Source organism: Nerophis lumbriciformis, linkage group LG36, assembly GCF_033978685.3.
Source record: "Nerophis lumbriciformis linkage group LG36, RoL_Nlum_v2.1, whole genome shotgun sequence".
Taxonomy (NCBI): Eukaryota; Metazoa; Chordata; class Actinopteri; order Syngnathiformes; family Syngnathidae; genus Nerophis; species Nerophis lumbriciformis.
Window position 1 is genome coordinate 22,273,311 of NC_084583.2, and position 27,173 is coordinate 22,300,483.

The 27,173-nt window shown below is 41.3% G+C and overlaps 1 protein-coding gene across 4 annotated transcripts in view; it reads left to right on the top strand.

Annotated features, from left to right (window-relative positions):
* The window catches only part of frmpd1b (FERM and PDZ domain containing 1b), a 155,236-nt gene that overhangs the window by 59,581 nt on the left and 68,482 nt on the right, over nt 1–27,173 (top strand). For 3 of the 4 annotated variants that reach the window (XM_061930309.2, XM_061930312.2, XM_061930310.2), the window contains exons 3-4: nt 7,589–7,699; nt 21,315–21,487. In XM_061930309.2, the coding sequence (XP_061786293.1) occupies nt 7,593–7,699; nt 21,315–21,487 (280 nt within the window). In that variant the 5' untranslated portion in view covers nt 7,589–7,592. Of the gene's footprint in view, nt 1–7,588; nt 7,700–21,314; nt 21,488–27,173 lie in introns of those variants that run through there. The other variant, XM_061930313.2, reaches the window with a different exon arrangement.

Genomic DNA, 27,173 nt, shown 5'->3' on the forward strand with positions numbered 1-27,173 from the left:
AGTTTGCATCTTCTCCCCGTGACTGCGTGGGTTCCCTCCGGCTACTCTGGCTTCCTCCCACCTCCAAAGACATGCACCTGGGGGTAGGCCCCTCCCACCTCCAAACACATGCACCTGGGGATAGGCCCCTCCCACCTCCAAACACATGCACCTGGGGATAGGCCCCTCCCACCTCCAAACACATGCACCTGGGGATAGGCCCCTCCCACCTCCAAACACATGCACCTGGGGATAGGCCCCTCCCACCTCCAAACACATGCACCTGGGGATAAGCTGATTGGCAACACTAAGATTGGCCCTAATTTATTTTCCAGTGAATTCCTGGCAACCACAGCTGCCAGTATACTCTATTCTATAGTATTTTTTCTAAACAGTTCAACGATACATCCGTTTTTTTCATAGTAATTTACCATAAACAAAAACAGTTATCAACTGTAAACATTAACAGATTCAACATCAACATACCGTCATTTCTTATACATTGTGACTGTATTTTCTACCACAGCTGCCGGTATTTTGCTGTCAATTGTTTGGATTGTTTCATAGTAATTTAAGGTACCGTATTTTCCGCACCATAAGGCGCCCTGGGTTATAAGCCGCGCCTTCAATGAACGGCATATTTCAAAACTTTGTCCACCTATAAGCCGCCCCGTGTTGTAAGCCGCATCTAACTGCGCTAAAGGAATGTCAAAAAAACAGTCAGATAGGTCAGTCAAACTTTAATAATATATTAAAAACCAGCGTGATGTGGGCGCGCATGGAGTCGTATATCAACATGGACGGAGCTGCGTGAAAAAAGCCACCCGGCCTCTTTGCGTAAACTTACCTTAACCACTCGCTCATCTTTTCTTCATCCATCCCTTCGAGTTAGCTTTTATGATGACGCCGGCTGGAAAGGTCTCTTTTGGCAAGGTCTTCTTTTTGAATATCACCATGGGTGGAAGTTTCTGGCCATTAGCATGGCAAGCTAGAACCACAGTGAAGGATGACTTCTCATTCCCTGTGGTGCGAATATTCACCGTACGTGCTCCCGTTGTATCCACAGTGCGGTTCACAGGAATATCAAAAGTCAGTGGAACCTCGTCCATGTTGATAATGTTCTCTGGCCGGATCTTTTTTTCAGCTATCTTGTTTTTACAATATGCACGGAAAGTAGCCAGCTTTTCTTGAAAGTCTTTAGGCAGTTGCTGTGAAATAGTAGTCCGTGTGCGGATGGAGAGATTGCGTCTTTTCATGAACCAGAAACCTGTCGCTTAGTAGGAGCCATTTTGTGGTCTTTACAGATGTAAACACATAAAAGGAAATGAAACGTAATATCCGCGCCCTTCTTCTTCTTCTACGCGGGCGGGTGGTTGCTTACAGTAGAAGAAGAAGCGCTTCCTGTTCTATGGGGGCGGGTGCTTACCTTGGCGGTTGCTTGCGTAGAAGAAGAAGCACTTCCTCTTCTACGGGGAAAAAAGATGGCGGCTGTTTACCGTAGTTGCGAGACCGAAACTTTATGAAAATGAATCTTAATATTAATCCATATATAAAGCGCACCAGGTTATAAGCCGCACTGTCAGCTTTTGAGAAAATTTGTGGTTTTTAGGTGCGCCTTATAGTGCGGAAAATACGGTATGCAACATTTTGAGCAAATAACCACCATCACATGTTATGTAGATCACAAGGAAATGTTTTACATTTAGAAAAAAATCATTATATGACCCCTTTAGGTGCGGCTAATAGTGCGGAAAATACGGTAGCTAATGTTTCTTGGTTTGCAGGAATCCACTGCATTTACTACTGCAATAAACTTTAGGATTTTACTGTTGCTATTTAACAATTGCTTGCTGTAGTTTTTATGTTCATTTTGACAGTCTGCATTGCGTTTGTTCCCAGGAACAGAAACAGAAACAAACTCTTCTCAAGATAAATCTTGCTTAGCTTCTTTGTTATGTCCTGCATGGCCACTTCTCTCTTTTTAAAGAAGGGCAAAACAGGAAGTCCTTGTTACCATGGAGATTGACTCATGCTTACAGAGAACTCACCATTTGACTTGTTGTTGTGCGACAGTGTAGCTATTTTTCTTTGTTGTGTTGAATCACGTCATCAAGGGGAATATGTGTTACATTTTGCCCCCCCCGCCCCTCATCTCCTCTTCTCGCTCTGTCCAAATTATCCACATTTGTGATTTGTAGGGCTGCAACAACTCAACGATTAAATGACCATCTTGCTGATTGTATTGTACCATATGTCCCGGCAACAAGTCTGCCTTCAAAGAACTCCGGCTTATTAGTGATTCCCAGAGCCCAAAAAAAGTCTGTGGGCTATAGAGCGTTTTATATTGGGGCTCCAGTACTATGGAATGTTCTAGCAGTAACAGTTAGAGATGCTACCTCAGTAGAATAATTTAAGTCCCATCTTAAAAGTCATTTGTATACTCTAGCCTTTAAATAGCCCCCCTTTTTAGACCAGTTGATCTGCCGTTTCTTTTCTCCTCTGCCCCCCTCTCTTCCTTGTGGAGGGGGAGACACACAGGTCCTGTGGCCATGGATGAAGTGCTGGCTGTCCAGAGTCGGGACCCGGGGTGGACCGCTCGCCTGTGCATCGGTTGGGGACATCTCTGCGCTGCTGACCCGTCTCCGCTCGGGATGGTTTCCTGCTGGCCCCACTATGGACTGGACTCTCACTATTATGTTAGATCCACTATGGACTGGACTCTTACTATTATGTTAGATCCACTATGGACTGGACTCTCACTATTATGTTAGATCCACTATGGACTGGACACTCACTATTATGTTAGATCCACTATGGACTGGACTCTCACTATTATGGACTCTTACTATTATGTTGGATCCACTATGGACTGGACTCTTACTATTATGTTGGATCCACTATGGACTGGACTCTCACTATTATGGACTCTTACTATTATGTTGGATCCACTATGGACTGGACTCTCACTATTATGTTAGATCCACTATGGACTGGACTCTCACTATTATGTTAGATCCACTATGGACTGGACACTCACTATTATGTTAGATCCACTATGGACTGGACTCTCACTATTATGTTAGCTCCACTATGGACTGGACTCTTACAATATTATGTTAGATCCACTATGGACTGGACTCTCACTATTATGGACTCTTACTATTATGTTGGATCCACTATGGACTGGACTCTCACTATTATGTTAGATCCACTATGGACTGGACACTCACTATTATGTTAGATCCACTATGGACTGGACTCTCACTATTATGTTAGATCCACTATGGACTGGACTCTTACAATATTATGTTAGATCCACTATGGACTGGACTCTCACTATTATGGACTCTTACTATTATGTTGGATCCACTATGGACTGGACTCTCACTATTATGTTAGATCCACTATGGACTGGACACTCACTATTATGTTAGATCCACTATGGACTGGACTCTCACTATTATGTTAGATCCACTATGGACTGGACTCTCACTATTATGTTAGATCCACTATGGACTGGACACTCACTATTATGTTAGATCCACTATGGCCTGGACTCTCACTATTATGTTAGACCCACAATGGACTGGACTCTCACTATTATGTTAGATCCACTATGGACTGGACTCTTACTATTATGTTAGATCCACTATGGACTGGACTCTCACTATTATGTTAGATCCACTATGGACTGGACTCTCACTATTATGTTAGATCCACTATGGACTGGACACTCACTATTATGTTAGATCCACTATGGCCTGGACTCTCACTATTATGTTAGACCCACAATGGACTGGACTCTCACTATTATGTTAGATCCACTATGGACTGGACTCTTACTATTATGTTAGATCCACTATGGACTGGACTCTCACTATTATGTTAGATCCACTATGGACTGGACACTCACTATTATGTTAGATCCACTATGGACTGGACTCTTACTATTATGTTGGATCCACTATGGACTGGACTCTCACTATTATGGACTCTTACTATTATGTTGGATCCACTATGGACTGGACTCTCACTATTATGTTAGATCCACTATGGACTGGACTCTCACTATTATGTTAGATCCACTATGGACTGGACTCTCACTATTATGTTAGATCCACTATGGACTGGACTATCACTATTATGTTAGATCCACTATGGACTGGACACTCACTATTATGTTAGATCCACTATGGCCTGGACTCTCACTATTATGTTAGACCCACTATGGACTGGACACTCACTATTATGTTAGATCCACTATGGACTGGACTCTTACTATTATGTTGGATCCACTATGGACTGGACTCTCACTATTATGGACTCTTACTATTATGTTGGATCCACTATGGACTGGACTCTCACTATTATGTTAGATCCACTATGGACTGGACTCTCACTATTATGTTAGATCCACTATGGACTGGACACTCACTATTATGTTAGATCCACTATGGACTGGACTCTCACTATTATGTTAGATCCACTATGGACTGGACTCTTACTATTATGTTGGATCCACTATGGACTGGACTCTCACTATTATGGACTCTTACTATTATGTTGGATCCACTATGGACTGGACTCTCACTATTATGTTAGATCCACTATGGACTGGACACTCACTATTATGTTAGATCCACTATGGACTGGACTCTCACTATTATGTTAGATCCACTATGGACTGGACTCTCACTATTATGTTAGATCCACTATGGACTGGACACTCACTATTATGTTAGATCCACTATGGCCTGGACTCTCACTATTATGTTAGACCCACAATGGACTGGACTCTCACTATTATGTTAGATCCACTATGGACTGGACTCTTACTATTATGTTAGATCCACTATGGACTGGACTCTCACTATTATGTTAGATCCACTATGGACTGGACTCTCACTATTATGTTAGATCCACTATGGACTGGACACTCACTATTATGTTAGATCCACTATGGCCTGGACTCTCACTATTATGTTAGACCCACAATGGACTGGACTCTCACTATTATGTTAGATCCACTATGGACTGGACTCTTACTATTATGTTAGATCCACTATGGACTGGACTCTCACTATTATGTTAGATCCACTATGGACTGGACACTCACTATTATGTTAGATCCACTATGGACTGGACTCTTACTATTATGTTGGATCCACTATGGACTGGACTCTCACTATTATGGACTCTTACTATTATGTTGGATCCACTATGGACTGGACTCTCACTATTATGTTAGATCCACTATGGACTGGACTCTCACTATTATGTTAGATCCACTATGGACTGGACTCTCACTATTATGTTAGATCCACTATGGACTGGACTATCACTATTATGTTAGATCCACTATGGACTGGACACTCACTATTATGTTAGATCCACTATGGCCTGGACTCTCACTATTATGTTAGACCCACTATGGACTGGACACTCACTATTATGTTAGATCCACTATGGACTGGACTCTTACTATTATGTTGGATCCACTATGGACTGGACTCTCACTATTATGGACTCTTACTATTATGTTGGATCCACTATGGACTGGACTCTCACTATTATGTTAGATCCACTATGGACTGGACTCTCACTATTATGTTAGATCCACTATGGACTGGACACTCACTATTATGTTAGATCCACTATGGACTGGACTCTCACTATTATGTTAGATCCACTATGGACTGGACTCTTACTATTATGTTGGATCCACTATGGACTGGACTCTCACTATTATGGACTCTTACTATTATGTTGGATCCACTATGGACTGGACTCTCACTATTATGTTAGATCCACTATGGACTGGACACTCACTATTATGTTAGATCCACTATGGACTGGACTCTCACTATTATGTTAGATCCACTATGGACTGGACTCTTACTATTATGTTGGATCCACTATGGACTGGACTCTCACTATTATGGACTCTTACTATTATGTTGGATCCACTATGGACTGGACTCTCACTATTATGTTAGATCCACTATGGACTGGACTCTCACTATTATGTTAGATCCACTATGGACTGGACTCTCACTATTATGTTGGATCCACTATGGACTGGACTCTCACTATTATGTTAGATCCACTATGGACTGGACTCTCACTATTATGTTAGATCCACTATGGACTGGACTCTCACTATTATGTTAGATCCACTATGGACTGGACACTCACTATTATGTTAGATCCACTATGGCCTGGACTCTCACTATTATGTTAGACCCACAATGGACTGGACTCTCACTATTATGTTAGATCCACTATGGACAGGACTCTCACACTATTATGTTAGATCCACTATGGACTGGACTCTCACTATTATGTTGGATCCACTATGGACTGGACTCTCACTATTATGTTAGATCCACTATGGACTGGACTCTCACTATTATGTTAGATCCACTATGGACTGGACTCTCACTATTATGTTAGATCCACTATGGACTGGACTCTCACTATTATGTTAGATCCACTATGGACTGGACACTCACTATTATGTTAGATCCACTATGGCCTGGACTCTCACTATTATGTTAGACCCACTATGGACTGGACTCTCACTATTATGTTAGATCCACTATGGCCTGGACTCTCACTATTATGTTAGACCCACTATGGACTGGACTCTCACTATTATGTTAGATCCACTATGGACTGGACACTCACTATTATGTTAGATCCACTATGGACTGGACTCTTACTATTATGTTGGATCCACTATGGACTGGACTCACACTATTATGTTAGATCCACTATGGACTGGACTCTCACTGTTGTGTTGGATCCACTGTGGACTGGATTTTCACAATATTATGTTAGACCCACTCGACATCCATTGCTTTCGGTCTCCCCTGGGGGGGGGGGTTACCCACATCTGCGGTCCTCCAAGGTTTCTCATAGTCATTCCCACCGACATCCCACTGGGGTGAGTTTTTCCTTGCCCTTATGTAGGCTCTGTACTGAGGATGTCGTTGTGGCTTGTGCAGCCCTTTGAGACTTTTTTAGGGCTATATAAATACACTTTGAATGATTGACATTATAATTTTAATATTTGAATGATTATAAATGAATGTGTTGTGGCAGTTGTGGATTCCACCAATGCGGCGGTCTGAAAAAACACTCGGTTCCTTTTCCAAACCCATCTTCGATGGTGAACTACCAACATGAGAATGCTAAACAGGAAGTGCTTGAAGTGGAATGGCTTTGTAAAGACACTGAGACAAAGTCCATTGTGTTTTTCCTGGTGTTTTTGAAACTGTACCAACTCAAAGTGTTTTGCCAAGAGGATTATTTGTAATGTATACATTTTCAGATTGTGCTTGTTCTATTTTTGGCCGAATTAAGACGAAGGAAACCATTTTGCAGTTGTCTTTATTTTTAAATTATCATGCCATGATTTTATTAGTCCGGCCCGTGCGGGGAAAATATTTTCCTCCATGCGTTCTCCAAACTCAAATGAGTTTGACAGCCCTGATTTAGAAGTTCAAAGTAGATGAGATTGCAATTATGGAGATGAATCTGCACTGTGATACACTTTGTTCTTCATCTGAAAGTTCAGTGTCTGAAGATGAAAGGTTTGTCCCTTCAGATAAATGGAGGAGAAGGAGCGATGTCGGAGCAGGTCTCCAGCGCGGAGGGCAAGCAGAGTGCAGCAGGTGGTGGGAACCATAATACGTCGCACCAGAGAATCACTGAGCAGGTAAATATACAAAGTTACTACTTCCTTTTTAACTTGTAACATAATGCACCAGATTCTTCAGGGGAATGAAGATGGCCACTGTTTGTAGATCCAACAGACTAAGCCAGAAAGTCTTCTCACCCATCCACTAACTGCTTTCACAGCATACTAAACAACTTCCAGGGGAAAAGTGGAAACAAACAAACCTCCCATGTTTTGGTTGAGAATGAAGAAAACATTCACACCATTCTCCTGATGTACATTCAATGTATGCTATTGTAGATAATGTTGACCATTGTATAATAATAATAATAATTAAAGCTGCAAGCAGCGTTGTTCGGGCCCGCGTATTTGGCAAGTGCTAGTCCTAAGTGTCCCAATACTTTTGTCTACTTTTAGTCTGAAGTGTCCCAATACTTTTGTCTACTTTTAGTCTGAGCATCAGTGCAGCGGGTCTTTGAAGGGTCATAAAATCAAAACCGGAGCAGGTATCACAACTCTTTCACCAACTTTTAATCAGAAGGGTTCAATCTCTCTCCTGTGTTAGTTTGAAGCCGAAACAACAAACACGATCAGAGGAGATAATGTTTGAAGAAAGGTGACGGGTTTTTACAAAAATGTTGTGTTGAAGGGGGAATAGCAAACTTCCTGTATATTTTTGCTGGGAGTTGTCAATTTATGAAATGTAGGTCTAAGTGAGACCTACATAGAGGTTTATGTTTCATGTCTCTCCGACCTTCCCAGTGGGAGTTACAGGCAGTTTTGTAATTATTTTCTTCCGAGGAGCAGTTTTTTCTGCGTTTTATTCAAAAATTGCTGTAGAGTGCAATTTTAGAATTTGGGGTTAGGTTTTTTTATTAGATCACAGTTTTTGCCAGTCCTGATGTGTGTGTTCAGTTCGGTGAGTTTTGAAGCATGTTAAGGGGGTCAAATTACAGCGCAAAGAGGCAAAAGTGACTGTTTTTAGTACTTTTTTGTCTTGAAGGGGGAATTGCCAAATTCCTGTTGATTTTAGCCCGAGGATGTACAATTATGAGAAGTAGGTCTAAGTCAGACCTACATAAAGGTTTTTGTTTCATGTCTCTCCGACCTTCCTAGTGGGAGTTACAGGCAGTCTAGTTTTTTTTTTTCCTAGGGGGCGCTAGAGCGCAATTTTGAGTTTTGCGGTTTGGTTGTTTTATTAAAAGACAATTTTCGCAGGTCCTGATGTGTGTGTCAAATATGGTGAGTTTTGAAGCATGTTAAGTGGGTCAAATTAGTGTTCGAAGAGGCGGCGGAAGAATAAAGAAAGAATAAAGAATAATAATAATAAAACCTTAGAAATTCAATAGGTCCTTATGTCCCATTGCATAGGACTCCCTGTGGGAGTCCTTTTGCAATGGGCCATTGCGGGCCCTAATAATAGGCACGGCAAGTTTATTTATAGAGCACACAAGTCAATTCTTTACAGAAATTACAAGAAGGCAAAAATAAGAATATAATCATCATAAAATAACAAACCAAATTCAAACTACAATCAAAGGGGCGGCATGGCGTAGTGGGTAGAGCAACCGTGCCAGAAACCTGAGGGTTGCAGGTTCGCTCCCCGCCTCTTACCATCCAAAAATCGCTGCCGTTGTGTCCTTGGGCGGGACACTTCACCCTTTGCCCCCGGTGCCACTCACACCGGTGAATTGAATGATGAATGATAGGTGGTGGTCGGAGGGGCCGTTGGCGCAAATTGCAGCCACGCTTCCGTCAGTCTACCCCAGGGCAGCTGTGGCTATGAAAGTAGCTTACCACCACCAGGTGTGAATGAATGATGGGTTCTACATGTAAAGCGACTTTGGGTACTTAGAAAAGCGCTATATAAATCCCAGTTATTAAAGAGTGTAGATCAAATGCATTTGTCATATGCACAATTTCAGTTGTCACATGCACAACTACCGTATTTCTCGGACTATAAGTGGCAGTTTTTTTCATAGTTTCAGCGGGGGTGCAACTTATACTCAGGAGCGACTTATGTGTGAAATGATGAACACATTATAATATTATTGATCTCATTCACGTAAGAGACTAGACGTATAAGATTTCATGGGATTTAGCGATTAGGAGTGACAGATTGTATAGCATGTTCCCAATCTGGCGCCCTAGGCAAGATTTTAGGTGGCGCCCCCCCACATCGGCAGTGAAGTGTATATACTCACAAGAACCCGAATAGCTTTGTCTTTGACCTTTTTTTTTTTTACTTACAACTATACCTAATATATAAAGGGGTGGAAAAGTGACGATTACCTGCAGGGCAAACATTAGCTAACCAGAAGGCAATAACAATGTAAACAAAAAACACCTGCTTAAAAGATCTAATACAAACATTTATATGCACGTACAACACTTAGAACTTTTAGCATATCAGTATGTGGAATTAAATTATGGAATGGATTAAGTAAAGAAGTTAAAAATTGTACTAGCTATTAGCTTAATGCTAAAAAGCCAGGTTACTATCACATTCTGTAACAGACAAATAATTTCATGTAGGCTAACGTTACCTACCTGCTAACTCTGTCTTTTCTCGTTTCTCCTCCTCTTCTTTTCTCTTTTTTCTTCCCTGGGCACCTGACAGTTTTGGCCGTTTTGACATCTTGTGTTGATTTTTTGATGTGGTGACGTCCAAAAAGAGTCATGATACGGGGAGGGAGGGGGCGCACCGTGCAGGGGGAGGAGGGGGGGGGGCGTAATGTTGTAACAAATAATATTTCTATTAAATAGGCTTTACTTTGCATTTTAATTAACGTGGGCTTATTTTTTGTATTTAGAAATAATAGTACCAACTTTTTTTTTTTTTCTCCAACATTTGTGGCACTGGTGTGGTGCCCCCTGATGGACGGCGCCCTTAGCATTTGCCTATACGGCCTATGCCACGGGCCGGCCCTGCATGTTCTATATGTTATAGTTATTTGAATGACTCTTACCATAATATGTTACGTTAACATACCAGTTGGTTATTTATGCCTCATATAACGTACACTTATTCAGCCTGTTGTTCACTATTCTTCATTTATTTTAAATTGCCTTTCAAATGTCTATTCTTGCTGTTGGCTTTTATCAAATACATTTCCCCCAAAAATGCGACATATACTCCAGTGCGACTTATATATGTTTTTTTTCTTCCTTCTTTATTATGCATTTTCGGCAGGTGCGACTTATACTCTGAAAAATATGGTAAATGTTTTCAACCTGGATTGAAACATTGCCAACGTTGAGGCCTGTCGCATCTTCTGCAAGACTACTCCAGATTTTAGGAGCATTAAACTGAAACTTAGTCTCACCATGTTTGGTCCTGACTCTGGACACCAGCAGGATACCACTCCCTGAGATTCTTAGAGGCCAAGATGGTTAAATATGGTTCTAACATGTCAGAGATGCACTTTGTAGGCAAGGAGAGCAGTTTTAAAGTATTTTCTCTGAGCAACAAGGAGCCAGTGCATTGACCTAAGCACTGGACTAATATGGTCATATTTCCTGGTTCTAGTCAGGACTCGAGCAGCAGCATTCTGGATGTAAGGCTCATTTAGAGAACCCAATTTGAAGTCCATTACAGTCATTCATTCATCATCATTCATTTCTTTTTATTCCTTTCATGAAAATCAGAATCAGAATCAGAATCAGCTTTATTGTCATTACGCAAGGTAACGAGATTGAGGCCATTCCATACAGTGCGATGTGTGCATGCTAGAAAAACAATGTGCAAATATATAAACATTTAAAAAATGTAGAAGTGCAATGAATATGGTGTGAAATGAATATATACATGAAAAAACAAAACAAAAACAGGGTGGTTGGTGGAATGGGTTATTGCACCGAAGAGAAGGCAGTTATGAGGGACAATGGGGCAGTCCGTTCAGGATGGTTATGGCCCTGGGGAAGAAGCTGTTCTTTAGCCTGTTTGTTTTGGTTTTAATGCACCTGTAGCGCTTCCCAGAGGGCAGCAGGTGGAACAGGTCAGAGCCAGGGTGGGTGCTGTCCTTGATGATGGCACTGGCTCTGTTGAGGCAGCGGGAGGTGTAGATGTCCGTCAGAGAGGGGAGAGGGCGGCCGATGATCTTCTGAGCCGTCTTGACCACTCTTTGCAGCCTCTCCCTGTCTGCTGCAGTGCAGCTGCCGTACCATACCGTAATACAGTAGGTCAGCAGGCTCTCGATGGACGAGCGGTAGAAGGTCAGCAGCAGGTCAGGCTTCAGGTTGTACTTCCCGAGGACTCTAAGGAAGTGTAGCCTCTGCTGAGCCTTCTTGATGATTGATGTGGTGTTGACTGTCCAGGAGAAGTCATTAGAGATGTGGACTCCAAGGTACCTGAAGGTGTGGACCCTCTCTACACGCTCGCCGTATGCATATATACAAGCCATATACAGTTGACACTTTCATTGTTTTTTTGTTTCTTATACATTTCCGTGATCAGAAAGGAGCAGATGGAAGAATACTATTCTTATATCTATCTGCCCCCCTTTTTAACACAAATGATTTAGATGACTTTATCACTGTTCCCTCCACCAACTCCAACATACTTTTAATTTTCGTTTAAGCATTTTCAAAATGACACGTTCCAATCAAAATCAAAAATCAGTTTGATATAATTCCAGTTGTTTCTTTTTGTAACTCCTTTTAAATTCAAAGATATTCTTGCAACTTTTTAAGTCTTTCTTTAGAGAATTCCATGCTTTCACACCAGCCACAGATAAGCACATTTGCTTCAAATTTGTTGGCACTCTTGGATATTTAAAGTCATACGGCCTTCTGTGGTTCTCATCTTCCGACGTGAACACAAATAACTTTTGTAAGTCCTTTGGAAGAACTTCATTTCTAGCTTTGAACATCACTAATAGAGTATGCAATTCTACAATGTCTTTTAGTTGGAATAATCCTGCCCTAATGAAGAGTGGATTTGTATCCTACTGTCAACATGATACCAATTGCTCTTTTCTGTGAAAGAAATAAAGGCATTATTATTATATTCCCCATATTTCTGCACAATAATTGAAATAAGGTAGAGCAATTGAGCAATATAACATTCTCATTGTATTATACGGGAAACTGTATTTAACCTTGTTGAAAATAAATACACTTTTAGATAGCTTATTTTTCCCATGCAATATATGAGCTTTCCATCTCAACTTTTCATCTAAGATGACCCCAAGAAATCTGATTTCAGACACCTTCTCAATGTTCACATTGTTTATGGATAAACTAACTTCTATCTTTCTTTTATTACTGAATACCATAAATGTAGTCTTTTCCAAGTTTAAAGAGCATTTATTTACATCAAACCACAATTTTAGTTGAACCATTTCCTCTTCAATATTATCTCCTGAACAGTATACATTTGTATCGTCTGCCAATAATACGTACTATAACATTTTCGAAACCTCACAAATATACAGGTAAAAGCCAGTAAATTAGAATATTTTGAAAAACTTGATTTATTTCAGTAATTGCATTCAAAAGGTGTAACTTGTACATTATATTTATTCATTGCACACAGACTGATGCATTCAAATGTTTATTTCATTTAATTTTGATGATTTGAAGTGGCAACAAATGAAAATCCTAAATTCCGTGTGTCACAAAATTAGAATATTACTTAAGGCTAATACAAAAAAGGGATTTTTAGAAATGTTGGCCAACTGAAAAGTATGAAAATGAAAAATATGAGCATGTACAATACTCAATACTTGGTTGGAGCTCCTTTTGCCTCAATTACTGCGTTAATGCGGCGTGGCATGGAGTCGATGAGTTTCTGGCACTGCTCAGGTGTTATGAGAGCCCAGGTTGCTCTGATAGTGGCCTTCAACTCTTCTGCGTTTTTGGGTCTGGCATTCTGCATCTTCCTTTTCACAATACCCCACAGATTTTCTATGGGGCTAAGGTCAGGGGAGTTGGCGGGCCAATTTAGAACAGAAATACCATGGTCCGTAAACCAGGCACGGGTAGATTTTGCGCTGTGTGCAGGCGCCAAGTCCTGTTGGAACTTGAAATCTCCATCTCCATAGAGCAGGTCAGCAGCAGGAAGCAGGAAGTGCTCTAAAACTTGCTGGTAGACGGCTGCGTTGACCCTGGATCTCAGGAAACAGAGTGGACCGACACCAGCAGATGACATGGCACCCCAAACCATCACTGATGGTGGAAACTTTACACTAGACTTCAGGCAACGTGGATCCTGTGCCTCTCCTGTCTTCCTCCAGACTCTGGGACCTCGATTTCCAAAGGAAATGCAAAATTTGCATGGTTGGGTGATGGTTTGGGGTGCCATGTCATCTGCTGGTGTCGGTCCACTCTGTTTCCTGAGATCCAGGGTCAACGCAGCCGTCTACCAGCAAGTTTTAGAGCACTTCATGCTTCCTGCTGCTGACCTGCTCTATGGAGATGGAGATTTCAAGTTCCAACAGGACTTGGCGCCTGCACACAGCGCAAAATCTACCCGTGCCTGGTTTACGGACCATGGTATTTCTCTTCTAAATTGGCCCGCCAACTCCCCTGACCTTAGCCCCATAGAAAATCTGTGGGGTATTGTGAAAAGGAAGATGCAGAATGCCAGACCCAAAAACGCAGAAGAGTTGAAGGTCACTATCAGAGCAACCTGGGCTCTCATAACACCTGAGCAGTGCCAGAAACTCATCGACTCCATGCCACGCCGCATTAACGCAGTAATTGAGGCAAAAGGAGCTCCAACCAAGTATTGAGTATTGTACATGCTCATATTTTTCATTTTCATACTTTTCAGTTGGCCAACATTTCTAAAAATCCCTTTTTTGTATTAGCCTTAAGTAATATTCTAATTTTGTGACACGCGGAATTTTGGATTTTCATTTGTTGCCACTTCAAATCATCAAAATTAAATGAAATAAACATTTGAATGCATCAGTCTGTGTGCAATGAATAAATATAATGTACAAGTTACACCTTTTGAATGCAATTACTGAAATAAATCAAGTTTTTCAAAATATTCTAATTTACTGGCTTTTACCTGTATATAAAATAAAAAGTTTGGGTCCTAAAATGGAACCTTGTGGAATTCCACATTCAATATTCCTACATTGTGATCTATAACCATCAATCTCAACATATTGTTGCTTAACCAGTCCAGTGCAACTCCTCTAACTCCAGAAGTATATCATTTACAAATGAGAATTTGATGATCGAATGCCTTCTTTAAATCAATGAACACTCATATTGTGTATTTATTTTGATCAACTGCAGTTGTAATCTCTTCAATGATGTTCATGATGGCCAAGCTATTTGATCCAAATCCATACTGACTTTCATTTAATCATTTATGTTTTTCAATAAAGCAGTCTAATTTATCAACAAACATTTTGAAAATGGAGATAGGAGAGATACTGGTCTATAATGACCGGTTTTAAATAAAGGTATGACCTTAGCTGTTTCCATACTGTCTGGGAAAAGTCCTACTTTAAAAGAACAATTAATTATATCATGTAATGGTTTAATGATGCAATCAATTGTGTTTTTTTATTATTTTCATGTCAATTCCCTCATTGTCTGTTGAGGTCTTGTTTCTTAGTTTATAAACCACCGATAATATTTCATTTTCAGTCACTTGACTAAGAAACATTGACTGCATAACCTTATTTTCCCTTTTCCAGACACGCCCTGATTGATCATTAGCTCTTGCTATTTGGTTTGCTAAGCTAGGTCCTACATTTACAAAGAATTGATTTCATTCATTGACAATTTCCTCTTTGTTTTCAATTTACATATTATCTTTTTTTAATATCTAGGTAGTTCTGTTCGCCTTGTTCTATTTCCTATTGCTTTATTCAAAATATTCCATGTAGCCTTTATGTTATTTTTGTTTGCATGCAACATTCTTTTGTAATATTCCCTTTTTGCTTGTCTCAATATATTGACGGTAGTCTAACCTGCTTGAGACAAAGGCAGGGATTACCGTAGTCTTTCTAAGAATGATTTAAACATAACTCCTCTGATTTTGGCCATCTTTTTCGGTTGGTAAAAAGCTGCTGATGTTATTGACTTCATGTGTCTGTTAAAGGTCAAGTCTGAGTACATTATTGCCCCGACATTTCTAACCTGATTATTAGGCGAGAGGGTCTCAAGGTGACTAATAATATTTTCTCTTTGCTTATTTAAAGGGGAACATTATCACCAGACCTATGTAAGCGTCAATATATACCTTGATGTTGCAGAAAAAAGACCATATATTTTTTTAACCCATTTTCGAACTCTAAATGGGTGAATTTTGGCAAATTAAACGCCTTTCTAATATTCGCTCTCGGAGCGATGACGTCACAACGTGGCGCCACATCGGGAAGCAATCCGCCATTTTCTCAAACACTGAGTCAAATCAGCTCTGTTATTTTCCGTTTTTTCGACTGTTTTCCGTACCTTGGAGACATCATGCCTCGTCGGTGTGTTGTCGGAGGGTGTAACAACACCAACAGGGACGGATTCAAGTTGCACCAGTGGCCCAAAGATGCCAAAGTGGCAAGAAATTGGACGTTTGTTCCGCACACTTTACCCACGAAAGCTATGCTACGACAGAGATGGCAAGAATGTGTGGATATCCTGCGACACTCAAAGCAGATGCATTTCCAATGATAAAGTCAAAGAAATCTGCCGCCAGACCCCCGTTGAATCTGCCGGAATGTGTGAGCAATTCAGGGACAAAGGACCTCGGTAGCACAGCAAGCAATGGCGGCAGTTTGTTCCCGCAGACGAGCGAGCTAAACCCCCTGGATGTCTTGGCTCACACCGTCCCAAGATGATCAAGAGAAGAATATCGACCCTAGCTTCCCTGGCCTGCTGACATCAACTCCAAAACTGGACAGATCAGCTTTCAGGAAAAGAGAGCGGATGAGGGTATGTCTACAGAATATATTAATTGATGAAAATTGGGCTGTCTGCACTCTCAAAGTGCATGTTGTAGCCAAATGTATTTCATATGCTGTAAAGCTAGTTCATAGTTGTTAGTTTCCTTTAATGCCAAACAAACACATACCAATCGTTGGTTAGAAGGCGATCGCCGAATTCGTCCTCGCTTTCTCCCGTGTCGCTGGCTGTCGTGTCGTTTTCGTCGGTTTCGCTGGCATACGGTTCAAACCGATATGGCTCAATAGCTTCAGTTTCTTCTTCAATTTGGTTTTCGCTACCTGCCTCCACACTACAACCATCCGTTTCAATACATTCGTAGTCTGTTGAATCGCTTAAGCCGCTGAAATCCGAGTCTGAATCCGAGCTAATGTCGCTATAGCTTGCTGTTCTTTCCGCCATGTTTGTTTGTGTTGGCTTCACTGTGTGACGTCACAGGAAAATGGACGGGTGGTTAAAATCCGGCACTTTGAAGCTTTTTTTAGGGATATTGCGTGATGGGTAAAATTTTGAAAAAAACTTGGAAAAATAAAGTAAGCCACTGGGAACTGATTTTTAATGGTTTTAACCCTTCTGAAATTGTGATAATCAATCAATCAATCAATCTTTATTTATATAGCCCTAAATCACAAGTGTCTCAAAGGGCTGCACAAGCCACAACGACATCCTCGGTACAAAGCCCACATACGGGCAAGGAAAAACTCAACCCAGTGGGACGTCGATGTGAATGACTATGAGAAACCTTGGAGAGGACCGCATATGTGGGTAACCCCCCCCCCCCCTCTAGGGGAGACCGAAAGCAATGGATGTCGAGTGGGTCTGACATAATATTGTGAGAGTCCAGTCCATAGTGGATCCAACATAATAGTAAGAGTCCAGTCCATAGTGGGGCCAGCAGGACACCATCCCGAGCGGAGACGGGTCAGCAGCGTAGAGATGTTCCCAGCCGATGCACAGGCGAGCGGTCCACCCCGGGTCCCGACTCTGGACAGCCAGCACTTCATCCATGGCCACCGGACCTGTGCCCCCCCCCCCCCCCCCCCTCAAGGAAAAGGGGAGCAGAGGAGAAAAGAAAAGAAACGGCAGATCAACTGGTCTAACAGGGGGGCTATTTAAAGGCTAGAGTATACAAATGAGTTTTAAGATGGGACTTAAATGCTTCTACTGAGGTAGCATCTCTAATTGTTACCGGGAGGGCATTCCATAGTACTGGAGCCCCAATAGAAAATGCTCTATAGCCCGCAGACTTTTTTTGGGCTCTGGGAATCACTAATAAGCCGGAGTTCTTTGAACGCAGATTTCTTGCCAGGACATATGGTACAATGCAATCGACAAGATAGGACGGAGCTAGACCGTGTAGTATTTTATACGTAAGTAGTAAAACCTTAAAGTCACATCTTAAGTGCACAGGAAGCCAGTGCAGGTGAGCCAGTATAGGCGTAATATGATCAAAATATATAATGTTCCCCTTTAAGCCAAAGACAATAATTTCAGTTTTGTCTGAGTTTAGTTAAATACATTTATTTTGCATCCACACACTGAACAGTTAACAGGCTGACAGTGAAAGCTAGATGTGGCTGTCATCTGCACAGTTGTGTGTCCTGTGATCGCAATAGGACTTGAACCAATTAAGAGCATACAATTGCCAGAGGTTCCACTACACAGTAGTATGTTTTCAAAATAATCTAGCCTTGATGGTTGAATTTAGAAAGTGCTAACATGCTTTTAGTAAGGGATCCCTCCTGGGAACACACTCTTTTGGGTGTCAGTCACTTTAATGCTAATGAGCCTTTTGTGTTTCCATGCCTTTTGTGGTGTTGTGCGCTTTACCCAAAACTCTGCACTTATAGATGCCATGTATCACGTAAGCTAACCATGAATACTTGCCAAAAAAGAAAAGAGAAAAGGAAGAAGAGTTTAATTTAACACGGACATTATGTTTTTTTCCTGCAAAATAGAAAATAAAAAAGATGAAAACTTTTAAAAGTTTATAAACTGTGTTATGTTTTTTGCGGCTGTATACTATTTTTCTTTAGTGTCTCTTTTGATTGTAAAGGTTGCAGAGCCCTGATCTTGTTGAATATGTTATTATTTTCATTTATTATGTGCCCGAGTGGAGAAACAAACAAAACAAAAAAACAGAGACTGAGACACACAAAGGAATCTAAACTAAACATTTAAGACTCACAATGAACACATAAATCAAAAGTCATTTGCGGTAAAGAGGTGAGTTTTAAGAGTGGTGGCGGACTTGACATTCAGAGGGATCTTATTCCGTAGCCCAGGTGCCATCACTGAGACAGCACGGTCTCCCTTTGTCACCAGGTTTGACCGTGGGACCTTCATATATCTCAATATCTTTAGCGATCTCCTACAACATCATAGAAAATAAGACAAATACTGGGCTGTCATACGTATACATAAACCAGACTTAATTTACCACCTAATTTAGGCCCAAATATGTCAAATGTCCTTAAAAAGTGATGTATGACAGACAGACAGTACATCATCATATTGTCATGTCTGTTGATCATGTTTTTGTTTTAGTCATGTTCGGTTTTATTTTTGGACTCTTTGTGCACTCTTGTTTGTTTTGTCACCATAGCAACCCATTAGTTTTCACCTGTCATGTCACGCACCTGTCTCACGCTTTGCACTCGCACACCTGTCACTGATCATGTCACTGCTATTTAAGCCTGTCCGTTTCTGCTGATCCTCCTGGTGACATTATCCTATCATACCATGCTACTTCTGACACCCCTGCTACCTCTGTTTGTCTTCATGCTACCATAGTTCCAAGTTTTTGTTTATTGTTCATAGTTTCTGCCTTTGTGCAAGTTTTGTTTCATTAGTCAAGTTTGTTCTCCGCCATTGTGCGCGCCTTTTGTTTGCTTCCTTTTTTTGTAGTCTGTTAGTGTTTAAAATAAAAGATGTACTTACATTCACGCCTCGCCCGCGTCAACTTTCCTTTGCATTCCGGGAAAACACAACACCCCAAGGATCACGTATTGACACATACAGGTAAAAGCCAGTAAATTAGAATATTTTGAAAAACTTGATTTATTTCAGTAATTGCATTCAAAAGGTGTAACTTGTACATTATATTTATTCATTGCACACAGACTGATGCATGCAAATGTTTATTTCATTTAATTTTGATGATTTGAAGTGGCAACAAATGAAAATCCAAAATTCCGTGTGTCACAAAATTAGAATATTACTTAAGGCTAATACAAAAAATGGATTTTTAGAAATGTTGGCCAACTGAAAAGTATGAAAATGAAAAATATGAGCATGTACAATACTCAATACTTGGTTGGAGCTCCTTTTGCCTCAATTACTGCGTTAATGCGGCGTGGCATGGAGTCGATGAGTTTCTGGCACTGCTCAGGTGTTATGAGAGCCCAGGTTGCTCTGATAGTGGCCTTCAACTCTTCTGCGTTTTTGGGTCTGGCATTCTGCATCTTCCTTTTCACAATACCCCACAGATTTTCTATGGGGCTAAGGTCAGGGGAGTTGGCGGGCCAATTTAGAACAGAAATACCATGGTCCGTAAACCAGGCACAGGTAGATTTTGCGCTGTGTGCAGGCGCCAAGTCCTGTTGGAACTTGAAATCTCCATCTCCATAGAGCAGGTCAGCAGCAGGAAGCATGAAGTGCTCTAAAACTTGCTGGTAGACGGCTGCGTTGACCCTGGATCTCAGGAAACAGAGTGGACCGACACCAGCAGATGACATGGCACCCCAAACCATCACTGATGGTGGAAACTTTACACTAGACTTCAGGCAACGTGGATCCTGTGCCTCTCCTGTCTTCCTCCAGACTCTGGGACCTCGATTTCCAAAGGAAATGCAAAATTTGCATGGTTGGGTGATGGTTTGGGGTGCCATGTCATCTGCTGGTGTCGGTCCACTCTGTTTCCTGAGATCCAGGGTCAACGCAGCCGTCTACCAGCAAGTTTTAGAGCACTTCATGCTTCCTGCTGCTGACCTGCTCTATGGAGATGGAGATTTCAAGTTCCAACAGGACTTGGCGCCTGCACACAGCGCAAAATCTACCCGTACCTGGTGTACGGACCATGGTATTTCTGTTCTAAATTGGCCCGCCAACTCCCCTGACCTTAGCCCCATAGAAAATCTGTGGGGTATTGTGAAAAGGAAGATGCAGAATGCCAGACCCAAAAACGCAGAAGAGTTGAAGGCCACTATCAGAGCAACCTGGGCTCTCATAACACCTGAGCAGTGCCAGAAACTCATCGACTCCATGCCACGCCGCATTAACGCAGTAATTGAGGCAAAAGGAGCTCCAACCAAGTATTGAGTATTGTACATGCTCATATTTTTCATTTTCATACTTTTCAGTTGGCCAACATTTCTAAAAATCCCTTTTTTGTATTAGCCTTAAGTAATATTCTAATTTTGTGACACACGGAATTTTGGATTTTCATTTGTTGCCACTTCAAATCATCAAAATTAAATGAAATAAACATTTGAATGCATCAGTCTGTGTGCAATGAATAAATATAATGTACAAGTTACACCTTTTGAATGCAATTACTGAAATCAATCAAGTTTTTCAAAATATTCTAATTTACTGGCTTTTACCTGTATACCAAAAGTCCTGGAATGAATTGCAGTGTTAATTTGTTAAAAAACAACAACATGGCCTGTGCAGTTTTCAACCCCCTTTGGTCCCCCCAAAATGTGTTACAATATCCCTCGGGTAACCTCTTACCCTCTTTTCCCCAACCCAGGGAGCGGTTGCTAGGAGACGGGAGGTCGCAACGCTCCAACAGCCTGTCCAATCAGAATTACCAAGCCAAGCTGTCCCTGCAGATTACCAGGGATCCTGTTCTGGACCGCAGTACCGGACACGGCTTCATCCTCACCACAAACCCGCCCCTGCAGGTCAGGGATGTGGCCACAGGTATACATGGAGTGTGCTAAAGACTGTCTTTATGTGAATGAGTCCACAAGTGCTCTATGGAAGCGTTCACCGCACGCCAGATTTTCCTCTCACACACAAGCTCGCAGGCACACGCACACACACACACACACACACCTTGATTCTGTTGGCATTCAGTTTGCCAGGCCGGGTGCCAGAAGGCCCACTTGAACACCTGCTCACCTTTTCTAAATGGAATCCATTTTCAGGTTAGGTGACTTTTAAAGGCAATACGACAAGATGCTGATGTATTGCACTCTAACCTCAGTGGCCTAGTGGTTAGACTGTCCATCCCTGAGATGGGTAGGTTGTGAGTTCAAACCCCGGCCATTACCTCCCTGCTTGGCACTCAGCGTCAAGGGTTGGAATTGGGGGTTAAATCACCAAAATGATTCCCGGGCGCGGCCACCGCTGCTGCTCACTGCTCCCCTCACCTCCAAGGGGCTTGGGTCAAATGCAGAGGACACATTTCACCACACCTAGTGTGTGTGTGTGACAATCATTGGCACTTCAACTTTATTACCCTTACGTGTTTCCCATAGAAGACATTAATTGACGCTCTAGGTTGTGGGATTTATAGAGTACTTAAAAAAGTACTTTTACTTTCAAATCAAATTGTATCATTTTATAATAATTTTGTTGAATTTGAACAATAATCCAGTATTATTCTTTATTCTACCTTAGTACCTAATAATGACGACACCAATACAGTAGTACCTCAAAACCCCACAATTTTAACATGTAACAAGCCTTTCAAAAGAAAAATAAACCGTTAGATAAGAAATAGTGTGGAAAAAAACCATACGATAAAATGTACTACGAACAACTACAGTAGTTTTATGAAGCTATGTATTAATACTATGTAATAGTAGTGTAATAGTAATTACCTTGGAGAATGGATTTTCTACGGTATATCCTTCCAGCTGCTTCTCTGACAAACACACCATCAGCAGCTTCTCCCGTCAGCAGCTTGTCCATATTTTCATGGATAAATGTCCGCCGTTAAGGTATTTTTTCAATTTCATGGGCTCGCGTTACTGACTCAATTTAATCATCACTCAACATTAACCAAATTTAATTTACCCTATTTCTCAGACTATAAAGTGCAATTAAAATCCTTTAATTTTCTCAAAACTCGACAGTGCGCCTTATGACCCGGTGAGCCTAATGGACGGCATAGTTTTGGTTGTGCTTACCGACCTCGAAGCAATTTTATTTGGTACATAGTGAAATTATAAGTGTGACCAGGCAGTCACACATAAGAGATTGGTGTAGACTGCCATATGATGGCAGTCACACATAAGAGATATGTGTAGACTCTAATATGACTCAAGTAAACAGCACCAAAATATAGAACATTACACACGGCGCTAAAAAAAATCTATCAAAATGTTTTAGTAGGACTTTGGTAAGCTATGAAGCCACACCGCTTGATGGATTGTACTGTGCTTCAACATAGGAGTATTATTATGCTGTGTGTATAAGGTAAGACATTATCTGGCGTTTTGTTTTGCAATATTGTGCAAAATCAACTTTTCTTACTTTCTGGTACCTGCTGATGTGTATTTGGGATCTGCATAAGTCCTGAAAATTTGCGCGCGTCTGCCTTTGTAGTCTGTGATGACGCCGTAGTCGATAAGCTTCTTCTTTTTCTCTACTTTCTTGTTATGTGACATTCATCCTCCTCTGTTGCCATTTTTAATATAAAGTAGTGTAAAGTTCTTACTTATATCTGTCAGTAAACTCGCCATGAAAGCGCTAAAACATACCGGTGTAGTGACTTTACATTATTCACCCAAGAAACTTTAGTTATTAGAGAGTTCCGCTCAGAGGGTTTTTCACGGGACACATTTCGGGTGTTGTTGTTGCACTAGTGAGCCACGGATGAGGAGATGCTGCTCCGTTATTGATTGAAGTAAAGTGTGAATGTCATTAAAACAGTTAGCGCCATCTTTTGACACTTCTTCCAATACCCATCCTTGCACGCTACACCGCTACAGCAAAGATGACGGGGAGAAGACGCTGTCCAAGGTGAGCCACGTAAATAAGAGCGCCCACAAAATGGCGCATCCGGAAGAGACTGTCAGAAAGTGAGTTGAAGATGATGTGTAAATGTATGCAACATTTGCAACATTTTGAGCAAAGAACCACCATCACATGTTATGTAGACCACAAGGAAGTGTTTTACATTTAGAAAAAGAAAAAAATGACCCCTTTAATGCGCCTTATATTCCAGTGCGCCTTTTGTATGAAAATAGACCTGAATAGACCCGCCCATCAGCAGTGCGCCTTACAATCCGGTGCGCCCTATGGTCCGGAAAATACAGTAATAAAAATCTACTATTTTTGGACTGCTATTATTATGACTAAATCTTTATTATTAATAATAATAAGAATAATATGATTATTGGTAATACTATTACTACTACTACTACTAATATTAATAATAATAATTAGGGCCCGCATGGCCCATTGTATAAGGACTCCCAAAGGGAGTCCTTATACAATGGGACATAAGGACCTATTGAATTTGTAAGGTTTTATTATTATTATTATACCGGCCGCCTCTTTGAGCTGCAATTTGACCCACTTAACATGCTTCAAAACTCACCATATTTGACGCACACTTCAGGACCTGCGAAAATTGCCTTTTGATAAAAAAAACAAACCCCAAAAATAAAAATTGCGCTCTAGAGCCCCCTAGGAAAAAAAAAACTAGACTGCCTGTAACTCCCACTAGGAAGGTCGGAGAGACATGAAACAAAAACCTCTATGTAGGTCTGACTCAGACCTAGCTTTCATAATAGTACATTCTCGGGCTAAAATCAACAGGAAGTTGGCAATTCCCCCTTCAAGACAAAAAAGTACTAAAAACGGTCACTTTTGCCTCTTTGAGCTGTAATTTGACCCCCTTAACATGCTTCAAAACTCACCAAACTGAACGCACACATCAGGACTGGCAGACATTGCGATCTAATAAAAAAAAACCTAACCCCAAATTTAAAAATTGCGCTATAGCAAATTTTTGAATAAAACGCAGAAAAAACTCCTCCTCGGAAGAATAAAATGACAAAACTGCCTGTAACTCCCACTGGGAAGGTCGGAGAGACATGAAACAAAAACCTCTATGTAGGTCTCACTTAGACCTACATTTCATGAATTGACAACCCCCAGCAAAAATCAACAGGAAGTTTGCTATTCCCCCTTCAAAACAATTGTTTTGTAAAAACCGGTCACCTTCCTTCAAAAACGATCTCCTCTGAGCGCGTTTGTCGTTTCGGCTTCAAACTAACACAGGAGAGAGATTAAACCCTTGTGTATAAAATAACAGAACAGCTTTTTAATACCTGCTCCGGTTTTGATTTTATGACCCTTCAAAGACCCGCTGCGCTGATGCTGCTGCGCTGCTGTTTTTTTTAAGATGGCTGCTTAAAAGCAGGAAGCACCAACGTGCCCACACAATGCAGACAAGGTAGGTACGCTAGACAAAAGTATTGGGACACTTCAGACTAAAAGTAGACAAAAGTATTGGGACACGTAGGACTAGCACCTGCCAAATATGCGGGCCCGACCAATGCTGCTTGCAGCTTTAATTATCTATTTTTTTTGAGCAAAACAGAATTTCACAAGCATGTCATAATTTACAGGGGGTCTTTTTGCCATGAGAAATCATTTCCTTCTGCTTTATTGTGAGGTGGGCAGGGTCCATTATGAATACATTATTAAATTAAAGTTGCAAGCAGCGTTGGTCGGGCCCGCGTATTTGGCAGGTGCTAGTCCTAAGTGTCCCAATACTTTTGTCCAGTTTTAGTCCCAAGTGTCCCAATACGTTTGGCAAGTTGTAGTCCTAAGTGTCCCAATACTTTTGTCAAGTTGTAGTCCCAAGTGTCCCAATACTTGTGTCCAGTTTTCGGCCCAAGTGTCCCAATACTTTTGTCCAGTTTTCGGCCTAAGTGTCCCAATACTTTTGTCCGGTGGTAGTCATAAGTGTCCCAATACTTTTGTCTAGTGTACCTACCTTGTCTGCATTGTGTGGGCACGTTGGTGCTTCCTACTTTTAAGCAGCCATCTTAAAAAAACAGCAGCGCAGCAGCATCAGCGCAGCGGGTCTTTGAAGGCTCATAAAATCAAAACCGGAGCAGGTATTAAAACGCTGTTCTGTTATTTTATACACAAGGGTTCAATCTCTCTCCTGTGTTAGTTTGAAGCCGAAACGACAAACGCGCTCAGAGGAGATAGTTTTTGAAGGAAGGTGACCGGTTTTTACAAAAAATTTGTTTTGAAGGGGGAATAGCAAACTTCCTGTTGATTTTTGCTGGGAGTTGTCAATTTATGAAATGTAGGTCTAAGTGAGACCTACATAGAGGTTTTTGTTTCATGTCTCTCCGACCTTCCCAGTGGGAGTTACAGGCAGTTCTGTCAGTTTTTTCATCCGAGGAGCAGTTTTTTGTGCGTTTCATTAAAAAATTGCGCTAGAGCACAATTTTGAGATTTGGGGTTAGGTTTTTTCATTAGATCGCAATTTTTGCCAGTCCTGATGTGTGTTTTCAGTTCGGTGAGTTTTGAAGCATCTTAAGGGGGTCAAATTACAGCTCAAAGATGCAAAAGTGACTGTTTTTAGTACTTTTTTGTCTTGAAGGGGGAATTCCCAACTTCCTGTTGATTTTAGCCCGAGAATGTACCATTATGAAAGTTAGGTCTCAGTCAGACCTACATAGAGGATTTTGTTTCATGTCTTTCCGACCTTCCTAGTGGGAGTTACAGGCAGTCTAGTTTTTTTTTTTCCTAGGGGGCGCTAGAGCGCAATTTTGATTTTTGCAGTTTGGTTTTTTTATTAAAAGACAATTTTCGCAGGTCCTGATGTGTGGGTCAAATATGGTGAGTTTTGAAGCATGTTAAGTGGGTCAAATTAGTGCTCGAAGAGGCGGCGGAAGAATAATAAAGAATAAAGAATAAAACGAACGAATAACAATAGGTCCTTATGTCCCATTGCGGGCCCTAAAAATGATAAGCTGAAACTGCCTTCTGTCAGCAATACAAACAAGAAGACATGATTCAGTAGAAATAGAGTGGATGAGTGCAAATGTGAGAACTAGGCTGTGATTGCCTTTTTGGGAACATTTGTGGATTAGTTTTACGCAAGGCAAAACAAAGAGGAAGGGAGGGGTCTCGAAAAACTGCAACGATGGGGATATTAGCAGAAGTGACACGTAAGCTCATTGGGGGGAGGGGCGACGGTTGTGGACTCGTGTGCGGCATGAGTGCGCCTCGATGTGTGCCAACATGTGTGCATGTGCATTTCTGCATGCATCTCGTGGGCAGACGGGGCTTTGCCAGGCAGATGGTCGTGCGTGGGCGTATGCGTTTACTGTACGCACATGTGTGTTGTGAGAGGGAGTGTGTGCTGGAATAAGCCTCAGTCGCGCTCTCTCTCGCCTGGAGACAAATGAGTATAAATAAAACCAGAGAAAGTCGTGTGGAGCCAAGCTGGGAGAGACCCAGAATAACTAACCTCTCACGTCCCGGAGAGCTCTTTTGTTGAGTCAGCCATGTTGAATAACCAAATGTGTCATTTTGTGTGTGTGTGTACGTCTACTTCTGTGTGTATACAGGTAAAAGCCAGTAAATTAGAATATTTTGAAAAACTTGATTTATTTCAGTAATTGCA